This window comes from Equus asinus, chromosome 3 (assembly GCF_041296235.1).
Source record: "Equus asinus isolate D_3611 breed Donkey chromosome 3, EquAss-T2T_v2, whole genome shotgun sequence".
NCBI lineage: Eukaryota > Metazoa > Chordata > Mammalia > Perissodactyla > Equidae > Equus > Equus asinus.
The window spans coordinates 38,971,639-38,996,289 of NC_091792.1; the positions used below are offsets into that span (position 1 = coordinate 38,971,639).

General features: G+C 46.2%; 2 protein-coding genes across 12 annotated transcripts in view; one reads left to right on the top strand and one right to left on the bottom strand.

Annotated features, from left to right (window-relative positions):
* Positions 1-15,192, top strand: part of FHIP1A (FHF complex subunit HOOK interacting protein 1A) — a 222,239-nt gene extending 207,047 nt beyond the window's left edge. For 7 of the 9 annotated variants that reach the window (XR_011501961.1, XM_070504906.1, XM_044767109.2 and 4 more), the window contains 3 exons: positions 1,700-1,878; positions 2,240-2,378; positions 7,320-8,065. Coding sequence is in view for 7 of the 9 variants with exons in the window: in XM_070504906.1 (XP_070361007.1) it covers positions 1,700-1,878; positions 2,240-2,378; positions 7,320-7,573 (572 nt within the window). In the remaining 2 variants the exon portion in view is untranslated. Of the gene's footprint in view, positions 1-1,699; positions 1,879-2,239; positions 2,379-7,319; positions 8,066-15,056 lie in introns of those variants that run through there. The other 2 variants (XM_044767112.2, XR_006525554.2) reach the window with 2 other exon arrangements.
* Positions 13,323-24,651, bottom strand: part of GATB (glutamyl-tRNA amidotransferase subunit B) — a 76,367-nt gene continuing 65,038 nt past the window's right edge. For 2 of the 3 annotated variants that reach the window (XM_014853554.3, XM_070504909.1), the window contains 3 exons: positions 24,306-24,384; positions 17,186-17,320; positions 13,323-15,606 (listed from right to left, as the gene is read on the bottom strand). In XM_014853554.3, coding sequence (XP_014709040.3) covers positions 15,478-15,606; positions 17,186-17,320; positions 24,306-24,384 — 343 coding nt within the window. In that variant the 3' untranslated portion in view covers positions 13,323-15,477. Of the gene's footprint in view, positions 15,607-17,185; positions 17,321-20,558; positions 21,477-24,305; positions 24,385-24,651 lie in introns of those variants that run through there. The other variant, XM_044767113.2, reaches the window with a different exon arrangement.

The following is a 24,651-nucleotide window of genomic DNA, read 5'->3' on the forward strand; positions in this document are numbered from 1 at the left end:
GGAAACAGATGCTGAGCCCGGGACGGCAGGAGAAAGGGCGAGAGGGGACGGGGAAAGACTGGGTCTGGACTTGAGGAGGGTGAGGACGGCAGCCTTCTCCTTGTAGATATAGCTCAAAAGCTAGAATTGTGTTGTGATGCCTTAAGAAGAGTCATCAGTGACATTTCTGGGGTTCTTGATGGGAACACCATCAAGCTGCTTTTCAAACTAGGGTTCCAACCCAGAGTTTCTGAATGTGTTTGGCAAACTCTCCCCGTTTTGTTTAGTAAGCAAGGGCTCTGCAAAGACTCTCTGTTTGAAGAGTTCATTGACCTCCTGGGTTATGGAAAGTGACTGAGGAGCCCTGCCTGCCATCCCAAGGATGGGGAAGTTGAGGCTAAGCTCGACGCAGGAGGAGATGATGCCTTTTCTGTGTTTTGAGGTCGTTTAGAGACATCCCCTGTGTTCCTAGGGGAATACTGCCGCTACCCTGTTATTTGCCTGCATGGCTAAAGGGTTGGTGTTCCGTTTCTCACAGATAGCTTGTGTTTTCTTGCAAAGGGTTTTACTCTCTTACACTACCAAGGCTTTTGAACGAAGCATCTTGTGATGAGGTATGTTTTTGTTAAACTATTAATGTTGGTGGAGTCTTCATAAGGCACGTTTATTCATCAAGGGTTGTGTGCTTTTGTTATAAACACTCCACGGTTTAGTGGCATCCTCAATAGCTCCACTGGGGGAAATATAAAATTCTCATTGATTTTGCTTAATGGACCACTTTTATGGTAAAAATGGAAAACATCTTCAAGTAATTTTATTAATGCCAGATTTATTTTCTTGATTTTCCTTGTCTTCAATGAACTCGAACATAAAGCATATTAATTTTATAGTGACCCAAATTAGTCGAAGCTTCTTTTTGCCTCAGTTTTTAATGAACTGCCTTTGTAGTCATATGGATTTTCTTTTTTAAGGAACCTATGATACAGCAAACTATATCTCCCCAAACCCAGGCCCTTCTCTCTCTCTCTCTCTCTCTCTCTCTCTCTCTCATCTGAAAATTAACATGCGGTTGCTGAGTTGCCCAGGGCTGCTAGGTTGCAGCCCAGGCCTCATTCATCCCTGTCTTTCTCTTCTTCTCATTCTTCCACATTGTGACATTTGACAAGACAGAATCTTTCTCACACTGATTGCTGGGGATAGACAATCTTGTTTACAGTGTTGCTGTTTGGTAAACAGAGTTCACGTGTGTTTGGTATTCTTTAATTAATAGGACAGAGATTTTTTGTTACTTAAACTTTTGATAGCCTCTCATGTTCGCATGGAGGCCTCTGGCACGCAGTACCACGAGATGATGATGTCATGTTTTTGAGCATTGGCAGCCCCTAAAAATACAGAAATAGTGTGGCAAAGTATATTTTCATTTTTACAATTAAATTATTTGTTGTCTATTTTTTTCAATGTCTATGATAATTTTAAAAGTATTAAAGCACTCATGCAATCAAAATATTAGCTCTTACGCATATTTTTCTGCTTTCTTTTTGTGGAGGTGGTTTGTTTTGTGTTTCAGTTTTGAGGCAGAAGACCTGGCTGTATCTGCCGTGTCTGTATTTGATTTGCACCTGGTGGGCCTCTGGGGATTCGGGAGCCGCGGCCCCCTCGCTGTCGGGGAAAGACGTCCTGTATGCCCAGCCAGCCCTCATGTCTTGTGTTCTTCCCACAGGCCCATTCATCAGCGTGGTCCTGTCAAAGCTGGAGAACATGCTGGAGAACTCTTTGCATGTTAATTTGCTGCTTATTGGGATCATTACTCAGCTAGCCAGCTACCCCCAGCCACTCCTGCGCTCGTTTCTGCTCAACACCAACATGGTCTTCCAGCCAAGCGTCCGTTCTCTGTATCAGGTCCGTTAACTGAGCCACATCCACCATACCTGTTGCTTATATGGTTGCTAATGAGTAGAGCTCCTTCTCTTTTTCTCCTTGTTATCTCGTTGTTTTTCAAAAATCCCTCTGTTCTAAATCATTTGCTCACCTTCCTTGTCCTATTACGTTAGTTGTGTAGATTATTCTAGAGAAACTGCAAAGCTTCATTTAGTTTGATGTCTTGAGGGTGTCCTAGCAGGAACGCCCAGGCAGTTAAAAATGAGCAGATGCCTAATATCATAATAGTTCCTGCAAGGAGGGCTCTACCTGAATGATATGTTGATAACTGTGGGTGGAATTCGTTGTGAAGCATCAGCCTCATTAATGTTGTTGTTGACAGGTCCTTGCATCTGTGAAGAACAAGATCGAACAGTTTGCTTCAGTGGAGAGAGACTTCCCAGGACTCCTCATACAAGCCCAGCAATACCTGCTCTTCCGAGTGGACATGTCTGACCTGACCCCAGAGTCACTAACCAAAGGTGAGCCTGTGTCTCTCCTTCAACTGCCCCTCCGTTTCCCCAGCGTCCTGATTTGGGTTCGCAGAGCCTCCACTGGCTTCTGCGTGCTTAAAGCGTCTAAATATATTTTCATTTTTACCCAGCAGGGAGGAGCCTCCTCTTGGTGTTCTTAAACCTAAAGAAAGGTCCGCCCTGCCTGCACCTGGCCTGTTCCCAGTTTGGAGGGTCTAGCGGAGCATTTGTTTCCCTCCCTGAGAGTGGTTCGGGGAAGGAGTGATGTGTGGGTTGCTGCCAGGCTAGAATAAATAACTCGGCACATATGGGCCAGAAAGAGGCGTTATATGCATGCCCTGAGCCAGGTTTTGGCCAGCCCTACCCTTAGGAGGGCATCTGTTCTCTTTATTATGTTTTCAGAGACTCTCTGGCCAAAAAGAAATGTGCTTTAGGGCTCTGGAAAGTAAAAAATGTTCATTTGGACTGGGAGAAGTAAAGTTTATGCTCAGCTTAAAATCCTTGGGAGGACCTTTCCATCAGCTCTTGGCGCGTTAGGCTGGGGCCCTGGTGAAGCCTGGGAGTGCCGCTCGTTTGCCTCGTTCAAGCCCAGGATGGATAGTTTTGATGACCAGTTGTCTTCTCAGCTGTGACTCAGGCCTTGGTGAATGCAGCCTAGGAAATGCCCCATCTCACACTGGCTTTTGCTACCTCTCAGGACAAGACAAGCTTCTTCATGGCAGGTGGACACTGGAGAGAGTGGGGCTCGCAGGTCTGGGCTAAAGGCCAGAAACCGGGTCTGAAGGCAGAAATGTAACTCAAGGCAATGTTTAAACCTCTAAAGGAAGCTGAAAAGATCCCGAACTCTGAAGGCTTGACCTTGCCTCTGTGTGGCTATTTGATCTTGGTCACTGCCTCACTGGGCCTCATGTTCCTCGACTCTTAAATGAAGCATTTGTTTTCCCTCTCTCAAGTCCTTTCTGGCTGTAGACCTCTGGGCGTGAAGAGCCCTTAGGGTACCACAAGGCAGATTTTGAAAGAAAGGTGGGCCGTGTGCCACCAGTAAAATGCAGGGGGCAGGCTTCAAGCTTCAGCTCTTGAGAAGAGCAAGCAAGGCCATTAAGGAGGGAAACGTCTCTGTGGGGATGTGAACAGCAGGCCCCACATCCCCACATGGCCTCTCCTAGCCACAGTACACAGTCCTACAGCTGTGTTCCTCCTGAACAGGGAGCGTGCTGCCGTAACTCGCCCTGGGAGAGAAGGTGCACCAGTTAGCCATTATACATAATGAACCACTGCAAGAACTCAGTGGCATGAAACAAAGCCATTTATGAGTGCTCTTGAGTCTGACTGGTTACTGGACGTCCTGCTGATGTGGGCCAGGCTCAGCTGATTTTGGCTGGACTCACCTGCGTGTTGCCATCAGCAGGTGGCTGGACGTCTGGGATGGCCTCACTCACATAGGTAGCTGCTGGTTGGGGTGATGGGGATGATGGGGGTCTGTGTTTTTCATCATCCACCGGGTTAGTCCAAGCTTGTCACCATCGTGGCTGTAGGGTTGCAAGAGCAAGAACAGGCGCATACAAAATCTTTTGAGGCTCTGGCTTGGAGCTTTACACAAAGGCAATTCTGCTGCATTCTGTTGGCCAAAGCAAGTTGCTGGGCCAGCCCAGGTTCAGGAATGGAGCAAAACCCCCATCTGTTGATGGGAAGAGCTGCAAAGAATGATGGCCATTTTTGCAATCTGCTAGACAGAAGGTGAATTCAGTCTCCTTACATTACACTCCGGGCTTGGTCTTCATTTGTATTTTACAATTTGTAGAATGTTTTCCCAGACAGTCAGTTTTTATTTTCAAACAGCACTGGGAAATGGGCAAGAAAGGTACTGTTAGCTTCATTTTCACATAAGGAAGCTGAAATTAGAGGCCCAGGGTGGTCAGCTAGGATCACGAGGCTCCAGTGCCTGAGACTGCCCTGCCTGGCTCAGGGAGCTGCAAGCACACGCTGGCTGGCCTCTCAGGCTCTCCATGGCAAGAGAGAACCTCAACCCACACGTTCCAGGGAGGGATGGTGGGTGGGGATTGTGGGGTCCCTCACACCTGTGCCTTGTCCTGGCTTTAGACTGTTGGATGCCACACGTATGTGGCAGGGCACCTCATTCCCACTGTGTAAGGTTGTTAGAACAGTCAGCTGTGGTTGATGCTTTCTAAGGTCTGTTACACTCAGGTGACTTTGACTTGTGGGAGCCTCTCTCGGGATAGAAGATTTTCTGTCCCCCAGAGCTGCTCCATCGTGTAGGCCCTGCATTCCCTTGGCCTCCTGGCAGCCCCCGTGGAAAACAAGCTTCCTCACTAACATGCAGAGAGAAGTAAAAGTCCGTGTGACCGCGGATCCAGAGCTGGTGGACCTTCTGTGCCAGCTGTCTCATTGTCATTCTTGAGACCATTGGTCTCTGAGGCTCAGCCACTTGCCAGGCTTTTCATTTTCCCCTCAACTACTTTCAGACCACAGAGGAACAGTTCCTTGTATTTACTTATATTCTGAGTCCTTTCACTGGTCTTGTTCTGGAAGGGACGTCAGGTAGGAATTATCCCCATTTCACAGAGAAGGAAACTGAGACATTATATGATAAGCTAGTTGCCAGGTAGGGACCATAACTTGGGTCTCTTTGCTTTTGAGTTGAGAGCTCGATGGCGCTTGTGACACATTGAAAGCCCGTGATGATAGGACGGAAGCACTGTAAGGATTTCCTGCTAGTTTTCAGTCTCTCTCCTTGGTGCTCTCCTGCCTTCATTAGAATGAATTTTGGTTCTCGGATTCATCCTGGGTAGATGAGCCTTAGTGATGACACTTTTTAAATTCAGGGATAAAGCTACGTAAATGAGCCACAGATACCTGTCTTGGGGGAGAAGAGAAAGAGTGAATTTGAAAGAAAAAGATGGAGATGAGGAATATGAACCAGTTCCAGGAAAATCAGCTGTAGGGAAGACCTGATGTTGGTCAGTTCCTTCCCTCATTCATTCAGCACATATTTATTGGCTTCCACTATGAATAAGGAAGTGTGTTAGGGGCCACGAAGGACACATTATCAGATAGGGGCTCAGCCCTCAGAAATCTCAAAGTCTAGTGGAGGAGAAAAACCATAAACAACAACGCAAAGCTAAAGGGCAATGCAGGCCTTGGTTGATAAATCAAGTGGGGTGGGAGGCTAGAACAGGGAATTACTTCCAGGGGCAGGAAACAGGAAGTGCTTTGTGAAGTCAGTAGCAACTGACTTGATGATAATGTGATGGCTGACAGTTAGCAAGAGGTCCCTGTGTACGTTATACCTGTTGACTCATTTAATCCTTACAGTGACTCTGTGAGCTTCTGACGGATGAGAACATTAAAGTGCAGAGAGATAAAGCAACTTGCCCAATGTCACTCAGCCAGTAAGTGGCAGAGTCTGTGCTCCTAACCACTGTACTGGTGCCTCTTGAGGCTAGTAAGATTTAGGTGTGCAGAAACGGGGATGGGAATTCCAGGTGGGGGAACCAGCATGAACAATACAGGTCTTGGTCTTGGCTTAGAGCCCGTGAGTGTCCCATTGTCCACTGGTATCCAGGCCAGCTTCCTTCGTGAGCTTCGCTGGGCCCTTTGGAGAGCTGCAGTGTGGACGGCCAGGGTGGGGGTGCTTAGGGTGGTCTCCAAGGTTGGCTGTGTACCTCAGTGATGTCAACATTTGTCCTTACTCTGTTGTCAGGACATGTCGTGAGTTCCTGCTGAAAGATAGCAGTAGACAGACTCTCAACAACTTCTTCAGTTCTTTGTGGCACGAACTGTGATAAGCTTTAATCTAAAAAGATATTTAAAGCAGTAAAGCAGAGGATTTTTTTTTTTAACACTAAAGACTATAGTAGTGAGATGTGGAAAGTACTATAAATGTCAAGAATTTTTAGTACTGTAGTTAAGCGACACTCTGAGAAGAGTGTTGAAAAATGGGACTGAATTCTAAAAAGCAGCCAAAATAATGAAGAGCTTGAATATAATGATTTATAAGGAGTAATGAGACTGTTTGAGAAGGGGACAGAAGAAGGCATAAATAATTCCTATAAATGTATGAAGGCTGGAGATGTTCAGGAATTAAATAGTTGGGAAAGTTGAGCCGTTTTAATTAGTAAAGCTGATTTGAAATGAAAATGCAAATCACTTGAATGTGTTAAAGTTTGGGCTCATATCATCTTAGACCTGTGTTATTGGGACTGAGAGCAGAAACCCTGGAAACCTCCCTGAAATGGATGCTTCCAAGCCACTTGCTGTCACCAGATGCCCACAGTTGCAGGAAGTTCCAAGTCTGTTCTTACCAGCACCCAACTTCCTCTCCATTATTTCCAGCCTTTAAAAGGCTTCTTCCATTCTCTTCTCCACAAAAGGCCAGAGGTGCCGGCCAGAAGGAGCTGGGGGTCTCTGAGGAGCCCCAGAGGCCGAAGCACGAGCTGCAGAGAGTGGCTTGTTTCACCCAGCCTGCCTCCTGCAGCTCTGCTGTGTGATCAGGGCTTAACTGGCAAAGGGTAGGATGGTCCCCAACACCGGGAGGCTGGAGAGATAACCACTGCCGTGAGCTCAGTGGTTGATGTCATGGCAGAGATTGCCTTTTTCATTTTCCCCCGCCAGGTCCTGGGCATGGAGGGTTCTTGATAAACCGATATTCTTGCCACAATATCTGCTCAACGTTGCTTATCCGGGACTTGGGATAAAAGTCCTTTCACATGCCCTTTGTGGAGGCTACCTCTTGGGCAGATGTGTGTGCCACAGAGTGGATGAGGTCGTGCTCAAGGGCCGTGTCCTCAGACTTCAGTCAGCTGCAGGAGCTGAACCCACGACCGGACCCTCTCCACCAGCTCCCATCCCCCAGGCACGCACACTTCACTTAAGACGGTGGACGTAAAAGGCTATGGAGGGTCACCGTGACAGTCTGCTTTCTGGTTTCAGATCCCACTCAGGATGCTTCCAGGACAGGAAGTGGCAAGAACCTTTTGGATGGTCCCCCAAGAGTGCTTCAGCCCTTCCTGACGAACAGAGCCAAGGTGGCCGGGGTGCCCCCCAGCCTGCCGCTGCCGGTGAGGAACACTATGCTGGCCGCTGCCCTCTTCCCAGAGTTCCTGAAGGAACTGGCTGCCTTGGCCCAGGAACACTCCATTCTGTGCTACAAGATCCTGGGGGACTTTGAGGACTCCTATTGTTAGCTCTTTTTTTTTTTTTTGAATAGAGGTTCTTATTTTTTAAGGTTTTAGTGTCTTGACTGAATGTTCAATGCAGAGCTGCTTACAAAAATTTCTACTTTGATATTTCCTGACAATACTTGATTTGTGGGAGGGGATTTTCCATGTACCTCCTCTCTCTCTAGCCGGGTCTTTCCACCTTATGTTACATAGAATGTAAGTCTTGTAAGCTGGGTGCTCCTTTGGCAGGTTTCTTTGCTCAATTTTTCTTCCTCAGATTTTCTGGTTGTGATTCTCCCATCCCTTTGAGTTTACTCATCTTGCAGCGTGGATCACACCAAGCGAATATTGGGGTTCGGTGATTTCTGGAAGTGCCCATGTCCAAAGGCTGGCTCTTCAACAGCACATGAAGAATGTACATCCACCCCTGTGGCCTTCTGCATTTCCGCTTCCATTTTATAAAAGGGAAGAATAAAGATGGAGCCCGTCTTGCCTCCATCACACAAGCACATATCATATGTCCTTTGCATTTTACTTCCAAGACTGTACTCGGCCCGATGTGTGTTGCCTTACAGTGCAGGCAGACCACTGGTCTCGCTGTCCGCCTGGGAGAGGCTTGGGGATGCAGGGAGATTTTCCTATTGCTTGAGAGCTTTCTTTAATCAGTATGTCACTACCTAAACACTGAAAATAGCCTTATTTTAGTAAGATTTGCACAAAATGAAATATACCTATGCAAACTGTGACTTTGGTTTTTAGGAGCTTATTGATCAGATGGAGAAAGCATGGTATCACATACTCATGGAAGAGACAACCATCATTAATTTTTTTAAGTGTTTTATGAAAAACAGACTAATCTGTGAAGCTCTTTCACAGTGGGCTCTTTTTTGGGGGGGGGGCGTATGGAATGGGGCAAAAGGATAAAGGTAAACTAAATGCAACCTGTAAAAACATTGGTAATTCTTTTAAATTCTGTTTCCTTTTTCTAATATATTGCACTTTGTAGAGAAAGAGAAACTGTGCAGCCGCTTTGGGAGCGGGAATGTCAGTGTGCACAGGTCATGGGGGACCCCCGCAAAGCCACGTGCCTGCTGGTGTCTCAGTGCGCGCGGAGATGCTGCCTTCTGAGTAATGGGGTTCATTAGGAGCCCCAACATGATGTAGTGGCGCCTCTCTGCTGCTTTCCAGCCTGCACCAAGAGGCATAATTATACTTAGAGTCACAGTCTCCTTACAACAAACCAAGAGGGGGAAACGCACAGAATAGTTGTGGGCTAAAAATGAGACCATAAATAACTGATATTTATGGATATTCAGTCCACCCCCCTCTATTTTGGGCAGGTGAGAAGCATGTAATGAGGATAAGCCTCCCTCTTGGGAGGGACATGGGAAGCCCAGCTCTCTCTGTTCTCTTGGTGGGCACCTCTGCTGACCCCCGGGTCTGGAGGTTGTGCTTCTGGAGCACTGGTTTCATTTTAATCAGGCCCCTTGTACAGGAGGGGAGAGGAAGGATCATGTCTGAGACTCTCCTGAGCGGAGGCCGCCCTTTTGGGGCTCAGGGATCTTGAAGCAGCTTTGTATTAAGAGAGAGAGAGAGCTGGCCGGTGGACTGAAGACCCCAGGAGCTCTGGCCTGGCCTGAGTGGCTCCTAGGAGCCAGCCTTGCAGTGTTTCTGAGTCTAAGCCAGAAACCAAAAATACCGATTTGGCATACATTTCTGACTTCAAATTCGTCTTGAAAAATGGTTTGCCCACCTGGGGTGCAGCGGCCAGAATGTATGGGACCCAGCAGACTGGCCTGCTTGTGTGACGCACTAGTCTCCACTGGGAAAGAAGGTTGTGAAGGTAGAGAAGAGAAAGATGGAATTTAAGCTGTAATTTATTATCCTCTGATTTTGTTTTGCACTAGTATTTATCTCCCAGTTTGGACTTACCTAGTATATAAAATGCTAAAGTCACATCTGGAAACTGTATTCTTTAGGTTTTGGGTTTGATTTACATTTCTCTCCGTTATGTGGTAACGGTGTCAGTTCTTCTTGAGTCCATGCTGCTTTATTGTAGAGCACCACAGTCCCCTTTGTGGGAGGGGCCCTTTGGGAAGGAGACCGATGTCGTGCCTCTCAGTATTTTTTTTAATAGGTACTTAAGTAGACTTACTTTAAAGGAGGACAGACATGGCCAGAGTCTGGAGTGAGAGGCAGGAGAATTAACTCCCACAGTGGGGTGCTGGTGGCAAACTCACATGATAACCCTCTCCATTTGGAACTGGAAGCTGGTGCATGTTTCTGAATCCATTGCCACCCTCCTCCCTAGTACCGTGTGCAGCGTTTTTCAAAATGAAGTCAGAAAATTAACCTGGAAGCACATTATATAGAACCAGAAAAACCATGTTTTTGAGTGCAACAGCCAGGTGGGCTAGGTAAGGGTTGTTCATTCAGGGAATGGCATGGACTTGCCAGAGGAAAAACAGCAGAAACCTGAGGAGAAGAGCAAATGCTAAGGAGAGCGGGGGGAGGAACGTTGATCTAGGCAGATATGATGATTCTGTACAGCAGGTGGGTGACCATGGGAACTCCTTGGTGGGAACAAATCATAGTAATGAAGTAGAGTATTCCAGTCACAAAGTAATAGGTGAGGCCCATAGAAATATCTTTTTTGTAAGGAGTTTGGGGGAAAAAATTTAAAAATATTTGGCATGCTTCAAAATATGGTCCCAGAGTATGGACACTCTTCTATGTGACAGGCTCCCACGTCAGATGCTCTGCTACTTGTTGGAGGACACAGTGGACACAAACGCTTTGGTGCAGCCCCTGAGGCTGGCGTCACTGTGTCTAGCCTAATAATGGTCCCAGGCAGTGAAGGCGAGTCAAGGGTTCCTGGAACATCACAACATTAACCTCCATTCATAATTCAGGGTCTGAGGTAAAGTTCCAGATGGAGTGAATTCTGTGGTTCAAAGTAGATGAGATCACTGGGATATTTAAAATTGATTTTTGGAAATAGCCAAGTAGATGTCTTTAAAATTTTAAACAAAGAAATTCCAGGTTGAGTTTAGCTTTCATACCATTTCATGGGGTAAAATACAAAATCCCAGCCATGAAATGAGGATGCTGGAGTACCAATTAGAGATGTGATTTTCTTTATCAGTAGATACTTCCTCTCCCGGGTATTTGGAGGAATTATGAAATTGTCCCCATTTTACTTGGGATTATTTTGGAAAATACTTTGATGTGCTGGGGTTGGAACTGATGTCTCTGCCACGTGTAGGGAGGGCACATTTTGTTCTTTTACGGGCCCTCGGGAGTACCTTTTCCTTAGCAAGTGGCTTTTATGTAGGTCAGATGTAGTTGTTGATTTTCAATCCGTTAAGACATCAAGGGGCCAGGGTGTTGTCAGGAGAGCATCCTCTTATGAATAGCATCTAGAATCAGGTTATGTGAATATTTGGGTTGCTTCTTCAATTTGGGCAGCCAGTGGTACTCAGGGTTGAAAGTTGTTTTTGCCATCTCTAAATCAGCTTGGTTGCAGTGGGCATGTGGGTTGGTTTCCAGATCTGTTTAGAGGTGTGGGGTTGTGGATGGGCCGCCCATTTGGAATCTGGATCAGTGTGTCTAGGCTGCTTTCTTGAGGGAGGAGCTGTCCCGGCACAGGTGGGATGTGTCACTGGTGTGAATGTTAGGTATCTGCAGCATATTCTCCAGTTCTCATTTAAGGGCAGTTCAATTTAATTGCTAATTACCAGCCCTATATTTACTGAAATGGCTGTCATGCTTGCCATTTTTATGAAACACTTTATTGCAGGACAGCTATTATTGCACATGCTACTTCAAGTCACTGGCCCCGGCCAGTGTAATTTGTGGCTTGCTGCGAATCTCAGCCAGCATTGCAGTGTTAGCTCTTCCTGGAAACAGCATCCTCTGGTAGCCGAGGCCGCATCAGCTTTAAGTCATTAAGAAGATATTCTCAGGCCCCTTCTTGCTTCAACCATCAGTCTATAAATCACACGACACTAATTCTCCATCAAATAACAGCTTCAAACAGAAAACTGTCCAAACAGTTTACACTCCATTCTTAAATCACATCATTGCAGAAACATTTTAAGAAAATGGAGTTGACTCTTTTTTTTTTATTTTTGAATGACCATCATAAACCTAACGCTTTAGAAAGAGCTCTCGAAGACCAAGAATTGTTTTTGGGATAATTTTGCCTCTGTAAATCCTCCCTACGTTCAGGCATTTATTAGGCCATTACTTGTTTTGGAGGACAGATTATCCTGGTAGCTCATTAGCTGGATAAACAGGGCTTTAGTGGAAGATTTTTGGTAAGGTTCTGTAGGGACAAGGACAGAGACAAGGGAGGGGGAAGCCTTCACTTCTTTGGCCTCTGCACTCAGAATCCTAAAATGGGTGATGATTTTTCTCTGGGACTGACCCTATCCTGTTGAGTCATTCTGAATTTTGTTCCTGTCTTACAACATGTGAGTAAACCTAACTCACTGTCACCCACACAAGTAACAAGGCTGCCAGTGCGTTCTGTCAGCACGGGTTCAATATGTGTTGCAGGGATCTTTTGGGGAACTCAGATTTACTATGTCATTTCAGATCCTGACAAGGGTGATGGGAGCTCTTAGGCCGGATTATAAATTTCATGGAGCTGAGGCTGCAGAGGCTCTGTGCTTTTTAGCGTGTCAGCTGACTTTTTATTGGCGTATGTGTACAAAAGGCCCACCTATAACAAGGGTCCTTTTGCCCAGGAGATATTTGAAAAGAGGGAATTTGGTGTTGACGATCTTATTTAAATGATTTTTTGCTAAGTTGTTTGACTAAGGGAGGCAGCAAGAGAGGATTTCACTCAGATGCTTTCCATCTCACAAATCGAGGGTCAGCTCTGTTCACAAATAATCTGTGAATGCATTTGTCTGAAATCTGTTGAAGAAGCATGGCAGCCATTTCCATGCTGCCTTTGGTAATGGGTAAATAACATGGCCTTTCAGATAGATTTAGTGGTTTTTTTGCAAAAAGTTACCATGTAGAATCCTTCAAATGATGCAGCTAATTCAATGGAAATGAAAAATACAATGTAAATTGTGGGTCATGGCCATAAGCTACATATTCAATTAACCAGCTAACTCAAAGCTCTAGGAGGGTGTGTACTTTCAAAAATTTCATAGCCTTCTTCCAGATTAGCAATAATTACAAAGAAGTGTACGTGTGTGGGGAACAGCTACAGTATCCTTAACTTGGTCTAAATAATGATCTAAGTTCTTTCTTTTTCCTGGGCTGTCTACACCTTGAAAGACAGGAACAGAAGTTCATTAAAACTTTGATGTTTAAGTCTGGAGAGAGTCAAGGAGCTCCTTCCAAGACCTGGCTATCCAGAATTTAAAAGCCTAGTAGTTGGCACCTCCAACCTTTCATACACAGGGGCCCCACAAAAGGCTGTCCATTAATTTTGTTTTAGAAATTTAATGAACTTTTACTAAATACGTACTCTGTGCCAGGTAGCATGCTGAGCAGTGAGGCTGACATCCTAGCCTCCCACCTGAACCAGCCAACCAGCCGACCTCCACCTCAAGCAACAGAACACACGGTTTGGGCCAGACCAGGCAGAGCTGGTTCAGGCGGACCTGGGGAAGAGCCAGTTTTCCAGCACATTCCCCTCCAGACTACAGGTATATGGACTCCAATGACAGATGGCAATGGCTTCACCTATGGTGCCAGTTCATACATTTTAATGAGATGTCCCCCTGAATAGCAAACAAAGAACCAGACTAAATTCACACTCATGCAAACGTGTATTTAAAACTTGGTTTCATTGAGGCCCGTTTCCGAGCAGAGCCATACTCTGTGAATTTCTTAGGCTGTTATATAAACATATCTTTCCAATATCTAGTCAGGTTCCAAGTAAGATATCTGAGCTGTGCTTTTTTTTTTTTTTCTTTTTTCCTATTAGCAGTTAGTTATAACAACATAACAATCCGATTTTCAGGATTTCACAAGTGGGCATTCAAGACCACAGGCAACTGTGAGAGCTGGACAATTAACATTGTAAAGGGCAAGTGTTTTAATGATGGCATTTTTCTCTGGAAATGATCAATCTGTAATACAGTTCACACTTGACATAATAGTTTTGGTAAACTGTCTTCATCTGGCTGCTCCCCACAATCCCCCTTTAAGTAAGCTCTTGATTTAAAATGGTCTGGAAAGATCCTCAAGTACTTTTGGTAAAGTTTGATGACAAAGAAGCCAGACCTTTGGTGAAAATAGAGTTTGTAAAACAAAACTGAACCTCATTATTTCTTACAAGGTAATGATCCTGCCAGATTCCAGTCTCAGACCACCTCTGCCCGTTTGTAATTCAGAGACTTGTGGAGTGAGAACTGACTCGGTCTTTCTCTCGAAAAGAGGTTAAATGAAAATACTTTACTTTCAGGCCCACTAGTTTTCAGTATTGCAACAGAATGCATGAGGGGCACCTGGCTTCCTGGGTAATGTAACATATTCTCTTACAATTCTAAGTCTCAAATTTTAAAAAAAGATAATTTCGTTTAATCCTTACCTCTTCATGCTTGTCTAAAATAAACCGCACAACTGGTTTCCTTTTTGCTCCTGCTTTTTTGGTTGGGTAAGAGGGACGCTTCTTTCCTCACTCCTAGATATGGAAGTCTTGAGCATTGTCTGCAACTCAGGAACCGTTCATTGCTAAGTTGCTGGTGGGGAAAAGTGGGGAAGGTCCCCTTTTCTCCAGCTCCCCAGCTGCCACTGGGCACCATGCACGACGGACATGCCTGTACTCGTCTCAGGAGGCTAGAGAATCCAGTGTACGATCAGGGCCTCCAACGATTTTGTTCTCTTACTTATGTCACAGTTTATTTAACATGTGCTTTTGAAAAACAGCATTTGCAAAACTGGTCTTCGAGCTTTGTGAGTCAGAGGCAACAGAGGCATAACATGAACAAGGGGGTGCCCCAGTGCGTTACACAGACAGAGTAGAGTATTATTGTCATGAGAATGGGATGAAGGCAGCGCAGCCTTCATGGAGATACCGTCACCTGCACCACGATTACCGTTAAAGGTCAAGATTCTGACTTACTAGTTTATAATCTTATTCTTTCCAGGCAAGACAAATCAATTTAATGTTACAGCTTTTTTTTTCTTTTTATCTTTTTTGGCCTGAGGGTAAGGGGGAGTTGTCAACTGCACAATCTTTGAAGTGTAAGTTAATTTTTATGTGATATTTCAGTATATATTTTATTCATTAAATTTATTTGAAAACTTCTGTGGTCTTTTTTACAAAAAAAAAAATCTCTCAGATTTCTGCCTTCTGGGATCCCTAGGGAGTCGAATGGGCAACAGGACTTTCACTCCGTGGATGGGTGAATGCTGCTAATACCTCAGACTAATAAGCTCCTCCCTCCCCACCCTCCGGAGACTGCCCTCAACAGTCTGTCTTTAGCTGTGTCAATTAATTCATTCTGTTGTGTTTTCATCTTCCTTAACCTATTTTTAGGTCTGAAATACTGCATCCAGATTACGTCTCTCTTGATCACTGCTGATCCTCAGCACCTAGAACAACGCCCAGCCCTTAGGACATGCTCAGCAATATCTGCGGAAGGAACTGCAGAATGAAAAGTGTTCTTAGAATGGTAACAGTAGGTCTCCTTTAATTCACGAGAATGTGCTATTTCTTAACCGCTAGCTGTTGCAGCTGTCATGGAACCATTTTGATGTCAGTGATGCAAACAGGGGCCAGGCTGCTGGTCTTCTGTGGAGGGGGCATCCCAAGGCACAGGCTCGGTTGGGGCACCCGGCTCTGCCCGGGCCAGGGACTGGGAGCTGCAGCACCTCAAGCACACAGCGGTCAGGTTTCCCAGGCTCGGTTCTTGGCCATGGCTGCACTGGCCCCCTCAGGCAGAGGGACCCGAAACATGTCACGAGGCCAGCTTCTTCTCCAGTATCTCCTTTATCACGGTCGGGTCTGCTCGGCTGAGAGTCGCTTTTCGGACCAACCCAATCAGTTTATTTATAGCTCTGGGGTTTCCCTTCTTCACATCCATTACCTTTAAAGATAGAAATTGTTTTAAAGGAGAAAATAAAGAGACATACCTAAAAATCCTAAATTAAGCTTTATGTTTACTGAAACTTAAATTCTGGTCTTTTTTTCCCTGTTAGTATTAGATATAAAATGAGAAAAGGAAAAAGGGGAGGGAGGCGAACTGAGGAGGTTTCTAGGCTCCCATCAAAGGCGATGTTGGCTCCTCTGCCTTTTGATTAAAATGGACAAGAGGAGGCCTGTGACGTATCATGAGTGATGGCCCTCAGCTAGAGAAGCTGGCGCGCAGAGACGAGGGTGCGCCCCTCCTGGGTGCCACAGGGACATGAGGACGTAGAGCTTCTCAGAGTCTTGTGAGGGGCCCCTCTGCAGTCCTCCGAGATGAATGATCTCGTCTAATCAGTGAGGTACCACTCTAATCTCCGGGGGTGTTCGGCAGGCACTGAAATGCACGGCTTGCCTTCTCCCCCCACTCCCTGCCAGAAGCTCCATTTACCAGAAAACAAATCCACAAAATGGCAACTCTCCCAGAGCATGTGTGTGTGGGGGGGTGCACTGTGGTGGGCAGGACGGGGACAACAAAGGCAGGAGGCGCTGAATTCCTATCAAATAGTCACTGACTGTCAGGGCCACCGGCTCCGACCTCCTGCTCTGCAGCATCTTGATCGGCAAGAACGTCTGCGAGTATCTGCACTCAGTGCTGAGAACGAGCCTGCCCGGGACTAAGAGTGTGTCTTTATCAGTCACCACAGATGAGGCCGGAAGATGGAGATTGCCCAGACCCAGCGTGAGCTCATTTTCCTTATCAAGAGCTCTCTACAGAGCTGTTAGTGTCCCCGGCAAGCTGACGGGTGAGTGGGTGGGTATTATTCTGAAAAAGAGGCTAGCAGTTTTTTTCCCCCCACTGAAAAATCTCTCTAGACAATATGATTAGACTTGGGGAGAGAGGGATGCTACTCGTTTTAGCTTTTTCTCTTTGGTTCTATGCTCAGAACACAAAATGACTTGGTTTTCTACTTTGCTCCCGTCAAGGATTTTCTCCCATAATTTACAAGTAATTTTCCTTTCTGCCTTTCTTCCCACCTCTTAAAGGCATGAAGCTCAAGTGTTTCCCTACCTTTTTTCCCCTCTGCAGTCACGCCTGCTGAGTTGTTATTTAGAGGCCTCCTTATAAAGCAGAGCTGGCTACACCAGCGTCAAAATGCCAACCTGGGAGAGGCCGACATGGCTGGGAGGTCAAAACTTGATCTAGTGAGCGTGACAACACCCCTTTAAACAAACTCCATGAGATTCAACTCCAGGAGTGGGTTTTCCTTATAGGAAAAGTTGTATTTTTCCAATATTCACCTCGTATCATCTCTTAACCTTAGCTAAAATCTGACAAAAATATTCAGTGCATTATTGGTGAACCTGGGCCAGCCATTACTGGGAGGCACCGCTGAGCTGCAACAGGGCGCGGTGGAGAGGCTCTTGGCTCTTGTCCTCAGGCTGGCCCTGCAGGCTGCCCTGGCCCTCTGCTGGCCAGGAGGGTGGACCCCACTCCCGCTGCATGTGAAGACCCTCTTCACCCTGCGGGTGAGAATTACCACTTGAGGATGTCCCTCCATCACGGCGTGGCAGAGCTGTTCCAGTGCCTCTTGATCCTGCATCAGTTCCAGCTTCTTTTCTGAAACAATCTGTGCTGGGGTCTTCCCTTCATTCCTCCACAGTTCCTCGAACACCTGCAGGCCAGAGGAGGGAGAGGGGGTCAGAGAAGCGAGGAGTCAGCTCTTTTGCCAGCTCCACTTGCTAGTGCTGGGACAAGTGGAGCTGGGCCAGGAAAAGCAGATTCAATGAGTTCCCAGCTGAGTGGGCCTGGCCCACAGGGTGCCCTGTCACTCCGGAAACATCCGGGAATGAAGCCACTCTAGAGGGCGTGCAGACACCTGGAGTCTCGCCACGCTGAGCTGCTCCTTCAGAACAGAGGAGGACACCGTGCCTGTGGAGACGGCGGGTCCTCCCCACTGGCTGACTCAAACCACGTGGCAGGGAGGGGCTGGGGCAGGTGGGAGTAGATTACTCACAGGGCCCCTGCTGACAGGAGTCCAGAGAGCCAGGGACAGTTCTGTCTCACGTCCACTGAATGAGTTAACTGGGGTGACGTTTTGGTGAAGGATGGGGCCACAGAGGCTGCAGAGGTAACCACTGCACTTAGATGACGTCCAGAAAACCCAGTCCGCCAGGAAACATGATTTAGGGGGGCAAGGAAAGTGGCCCCATAATGAAGACACAAAGTTTAAAATAACTAAAAACATAAATCATAATCCACAGGGGCCCTTGGCCTACCACAATTATTCCCTACAGGTGGAGCTGGACCCAAATCTGGCGCGGATAATTAACCAGTTAATGGTGTGTGTATTCTTCTACTTAAAAAATAACAAATCCCCAAACTTATCAAAGTTGGAAAAAGGAAAACATTCTTCAAGAAGGCATTTCCTAGGGTAGTTTTCCTCATTCCTCTTGTTCTAGTGTAAGCGGTGGGGTGTGTGTCGGGGTGGGGGCGGGGGTCCTGTTAGCCTGTAGTAGCACTGAGTGCGGAACCCTCCCTTTGACCCTTCTGGCGAAGAACCGGCCCCCCAAGAGCCATTCCTCCCAGAAGAAGAGATCATCAATAATGAGCACGTGCAGCAAAGGAAAAGCAGGGGAGGATGCCTGGAGTCTCAGCAGGGCCCAAAGTTTCCCCAATCTGGATCAAAACAAACCACAAACACTGATATGCCTAGGAAGGGGAGTGCGCCTTCAGCTCAGCTGTCAGGACGCCCACAGTGACTGTGGCCGAGGGGTGTCTTTGGTGGGTCCCCTGCAGGGCACCCCTCACAGCTGCTTAGGGAAACTTGTCCCTGCTCTTAGAAAAATACTGAACATACGTGTCTCCAACTCAATCCTTCCAAGATTTACTCAGCCCGACAATGAGTCAGTGAGTGAGGCACTGGGAGAGAGGGGCACGAAAGCAGGTCAGAACTTCCCCCGCCCTCAACAAACTTATTAATGGAGCGTCGACAGCAGAAGAATTGGACAGAACAGTCTGTTATACTCAGGGGCTGCCCTAAGCAAGTCTGAAGAGTTTCTCGGCCCCCTTTCCCTGATAATATTTATTCTTCTTGAATTAAGAATTATTAAAACAGTGTTTCTAATTATAAAAGTTAATACACGTTCACTGTAGAAAATAAAGAGATACAGAAAAAATAATAAGACATCACCTGTATTCTCATTCCCTCAAGATAACCAATGTCAGCATTTTGGTGTTGTTTTCCTTCCCATCTTTTTCTTTCTGCTCTGTAACAGGGTTGTAATAACATATACAACTTGTGGCCTGCTTTTGTCTCACTTGTTACAGATGTACTTTCTCATATTAATAAAAAAACCTAATACCCATCAAATGTATTTACTGTAATTTAAATGATTCCTTCCTGGTGGGTGTTTAGACTGAGCAGTGTTTATTTTGTTCATCTGCACAATCTCCTAAAAAGGTTCCTAGCTGACAATGTCCCACATTCAGGAAGAGAGTGGACATCTCAAATCACCTGCAAGGACTCACAAAGAAGCTACGCAGCATCTCTTTACAGGAAAACGAGGCGCAAAGCTCAGCAGACACGGGCGCTCCTGGCAGCCCCAGCCTGGGGCAGGCCTGCCTGGTAGGTCATGGGGTGGGGGTGGCGGGCACTCCCAGGCCCACGTCATTTCTCCTGGCAGCTACTGCAGCTGCGGCTGAAAGCACAGAGCAGACCTGAGCAGGCCGACTAGGAGGTCAGCCTTGCTTGGCACCTAATACGGCTGGGACCCCAAAGGCTCAACCCCTGGTAGGATTTGCCTGAGCCAAAATAACCAGAATAGAGGCGATGTGAGGCAGCTCAGGGATCGCTGCCAAACCACACCATTTGGAAGGAAAAGCAGGAGAAAAGCTAGAAGGGATGCTTTGAAATGCAGAGAGGCTGGCTGCTCCCTGAGAAAGTGGGGCAGGGTAAGGGCGCAAAGGAGGGACATTAGAGAAACATCAGTGGTCTCCAGGAAAAAATGGGAGCCCGGTGGCTGGAGTGTCCTTTGCTCCTGTAGTTAGAACACATCAGCTTATTAACTTCCCAAATTAGTCAAGTGGTCACTGCAGCCCAGCCCCAGCCCCCTGGGTTGACACAGTAGACTCCAGCTGTCCAACCCTCTGCTCATTCCTATTTAAGACACAGACTGTGCAGTCCTGGCTGGAGCCCAGCAGGGTGAGAGCCACTGAAGGGGGCCGGCCCGCCTCCAGGCCAGACTCTGCAGGGCTCTGGGCCGTCTTGCTGCAAACATAATGGCCTCTGTGGTTGCCAGCCCCGTGCTGCAGCATAAATCCTCAGCTTTTGTCTGTGTTTAATCACCACCCTGGGAAGTGCTATCGAAGTGCAATTGTTTCTGGCCAGGCGAGCAGCTCCCAGGCCCTGCTGCTGCCCACCCAAGACAAACATACACAACAAGGGATTCCTAGTGCAGCGCTGGTCATCCGTGCTAATAAATGGCCACCGAAAGCATGGAGTCATGCAAGCTGGGAGGCCCCAGTCACACAACGACCACCAGAGCCAGCTCTGACACACGGGGCAGAAACTCAGCCTTCGGTTCCCTGGGGACTGAATTCACACACCCTCTTAACTACGACCCAACTGTTTCTCTAGCTAAAGCTGTTTTTTAAGTATCTGAAAGGAAGAAGGATGGAAGGAAAGCAGGCAGACCCTTCGCCTGTCCCTGCCTGTCTTGGAGCTTCAGGGGTCAGAGTGTGGAGGAAAGAGCTATTAGGGGAGAGGGCAGGGAGGGAGCTGTCGCAGTCACAGAGCGGGGAGCCCCCTCTGGTCAAAGGCAAGTATTGTGAAAAGTCATTCTTCTAGAGAGGCACAAACAGCAACCCAAGCCCCTAAGAGAAGCAGGGCATAGTAAAATGTGCAAAGAATTGAAACACCCCTTAAAAGGGAGAAAAAGACATCAAATCATTTGTAACGGTTTTACTGCATGACATACATTTTCTACATTAAAAGGTTTTTGAGGATTTCTGTTTAAAACAGACCACAAAGTAGACAAGAGGAAACTGGTTAAAAGGCACACTTGCATGTTAAAATTCGATATCCATCTCTGTGGAATTCCAATTCGGCCTGGTCCCCCTGGAGACACTAACTGGACAATCCTCGGGAGACAGCGGATCATCCAAATCTGTTTCAGGTTTGCACAAAGGAGACACATACACGTCCCACACGATCTCCCCTGTGGCTCTGGCTGGCCAGCAGTCTGGACAACACCCAGGGCCTCTGAGTCTCAAGAGGCTTGGGATCCTGGGATGCTGGCTGCAGGTGAGCTGTGATGATACCGGCTGGGGGTCTGGGGGGCCCTGTACTGGGTGAGGGGAGGAGATGCGGGCTGCACCCGCTACTTCAGTAGACGGAACTGGATCCTGTGAGAGGAATCCAGATGCTTTTGTCTACAGTTACCAGCATGTGGCTCATCATGATAAATACTCTTTGAGTTTCTCTTTCCACTTCTGAAAAATAGGGCTGCTTCATGGCAGCAACCCCTTAACTCCCCTGGCCCCTGGAGTCCTGAAGGGATGAGGTCTGTAAATCTCAGAAGCACGTTGGAACACCCAGAGGAAGGTGCAGTGAAATGTGTAAAGGATGAAAATAACGTAAGGGAGAGACAGGTGGAGAGAGACGGATTAATAATAAATTAGACATAATGTGGGAGATTCTTTAGAATGCAGAATGTCCCCAGGACAGGATGACTCTTTCTGCACAGCTGTCATGCTGAGGAGTCAGTTTCTTGGTGAACTCTCTTCCTCGTCTCCTGGTCATCTCATCACTAACGGAACCTCTTCCAGTTCTGTCAGAGGAAACGCGAATAACTAGTAGAAGCAGAGAGTCTTTCTGCTCTGCCTGAGCACCCTCTGGCTCACAGGGTTTCTAAACCCAAGGTCTACTTGGAGTCTTCTGTTAAATTCAGTAAAAATTAATTGTAACACATTTTTTCTTTTTTAAAAAAGTACACTGTAAAAATAAGACACACAAAATGCTCAATGTAATTAGTCATTAGGGAAATGCAAGTCAAACCCACAGTGAGACATCACTTTACTCCTACTAGGATGTCTGCAATCAGAAAGACGGACAATAAGAGGAGCCGGCGAGGATGTGGAGAAACTAGAAGCTTCACACATTGCTGATGGGAATGTAAAATGCATTCAGTCTAGAAAACAGTTCAGCAGCTACTCAAAATGTTAAACATACAATTACCACATGATCCAGAAATTCCATTCCTATAAGTATATACCCATGAAATCTGAAAACATCATCGCTTTAACAAAAACTTGTACAGAAATGTTCAAAGCAGCATTATTCATAATAGCCCCAAATTGGAAACAACTCAAATGTCCATTTATTCATGAATGATAGACAAAAAGTAGTATATACAGACAATGGAATATTCTTCAGCCATAAAAAGGAATGAAATACTGACATGCTACAACATAGATAGCCTTTGAAAACATCACGTTAAGTGAAAGAAGCCAGACACAAAAGGCCACATATTGTATGATTTCATTTATGTTAAATGTCCAGAACAGGCAAATCCATAGAGACAGAAAGTAGATTAGCGGTTGCCTAGGGTGAGGGATTAATGGGGAGTGACTGCTAATGAATGTGGGGTTGGTTTTCCAGGAATTACAGGGTGGTGATGGTTGTACAACTTTGTGAATATACTGAAAACGAATGAACTGTACACTTTATAAAAACATAAACTAAAAAACAATATATCATAACCTCTTATTTTCGAAAGTCTGTATTTCTCTAACCTTATGTCTGCCCATGCCATCAAACCATCTTTCTTTCTTTTTTTTTTGAGGAAGATTAGCCCTGAGCTAACTGCTGCCAGTCCTCCTCTTTTTGCTGAGGAAGGCTGGCCCTAACATCCGTGCCCATCTTCCTCTAATTTATATGTGGGACGCCTACCACAGCATGGCTGGCCAAGCGGTGCCATGTCCGCACCCGGGATCCGAACCCGCGAACCCCGGGGCCAGCAAAGTGGAATGTGAGCACTTAACCGCTGCGCCACGGGGCCAGCCCCAATCCATCTTTCTAATGGTACATATGCGTGGAAAGATGCCTGGGATGATGTTCACCCAATATTAATGGTAGTTATTCAAGGTGGTAGAATTCAAAAATCTTTACATTTTTCTGCATTACTTAAATTCTTTATAATGAATAGATAACATCTTTTTCACCAGAAAATCAGTAAGTGATTTTCTTAAAGACAGAAAACAAAGTAGAAAAATAAAAAAGCAGCCCCTCAAGGCAATGATATATAAGGCAGATTCCCTTATGCAGCACACATTTAACATTTACTTTTATTTTTATTTGACTGCCTCACAGAAGCCAGGATTCACCCCACCTCCTTTAAACACACTGGAAGTTGAGAGAATCCAAAAGTGTCTGTCTATATCTGAACCCAGTTGTCAGTATCTTCTAGCATTTTCCATTTCTTCCCACTGAACCTATTATATTTGTTGCACTAGGTATTTTCCCCCTGTTCTTGGTGGGGCAAGATGAGTGGGAAGGGGAAGATTTTTTTCCTCTTTCACTTCAAATGCTACAATTCATCTGCTCTTATATATATATATATATATATGTCATGTTTTTCTGCCCTCAGGCCATCTAATCTTTCTGCTACTGCTGAGCATTGTCATAAACATTTGTATTCCTCTGACATCCAGGCAACCAAAACCCTTTCCTAAATGTGGCGAGGTCCCTGTGGTTGACAGCCTCACTGGGTGGTGGGTAAACAGAGCCTTTATTAGTTCTTGTCTCCAGTTTCACAGCACAGAGCGGAGTATGCTCCACGGTGCCTCATAATTAGCCAAAAGCAGACGCTTTTCCAAAGCCTCGCTTTGTAACCTGCCACTACTGTCAATGCATTTAATATTAAATGTAAAAGGCATCATTAAAATAACATTAAGTTTCTGGCTGAGGCATTGACAACTGCGATATCTGAAGTCGAGATCAGGCAGCTGTGTTGGTGTTCTTTATCTTTCTGAGTACTTCTTTGTAGAGTTTTCTGAATTCTAGGAATCTTCACCCACCTAAGACTGTCAGGTGGAGGCAGAGATGAGGCAGAAGGCCACCTCTGATGATGAGTTTCACACACTGGGCATGTGTGTAAAATTTTGTCTACTAAGTGTGAGGAAGCAGTCTGTCTGACCTCACCCTCCCCACTGGGAGACTGAATTTCAGGGGGCTACCACGAGAGGAAGACAGACGAGCCCCTGGTACCGGCTGGGAGGCTGCAGAGGACGTGAGGGAGCACCAGAGGGCCAGGGAGCAGGGCCCAGCCTACTGTGGGCCTTGCAGGGCACAGGGGAGGTGCATGTAGTCTGAAGCCCCCACAAGCTGCTGGACCCCAGCCCTTTACAGAAGCAAATGTTTGGGAAACATTGCAGGCGAAGACAAACACTAGTAGATGAGAAGCAAACTACCTGCATTGCACATACTGGCTTTATTTCCTTTGCTAAATAAAATGTTTCTACCTTTCAGTATTAAAATAGCACCCACAAGCACTGAATACTTCAATTATGAAATTCACTTAATGCTGGCATTTGAATTTCACATAAAACATTCATCGAGATAGCAGAGCAGCGAGAAGCTTTAGGAAGTGTGGACATACCTGTTTAGCTGCTGATGAAGAAATTGCTTTCCTGTCCAGCAGGTTGAGCAGCTCGGCCAGTGCAGAAGGGGTGACAGGACTAGCAACCCCCACAAGGAGAGAAAAGAAATGTACGTTTCACACTGTCAGCATATCCATTTATGGTTATTCAGAATCAAAGCACTTCATTTTGTAGGCTTAAATAATTAAACCCACAACCAGGAATAAAATAATGAGCCAACTGGGCTCTATTTTATTTACTTATCTTGTATCTTAGCATATAACAAATTTTTGTGACTAGTGTTGTTTTCTTTATTTTACCACCCAACAATAACAGCTGTTTGGCAGAAGTTGTAGCAACAGACAA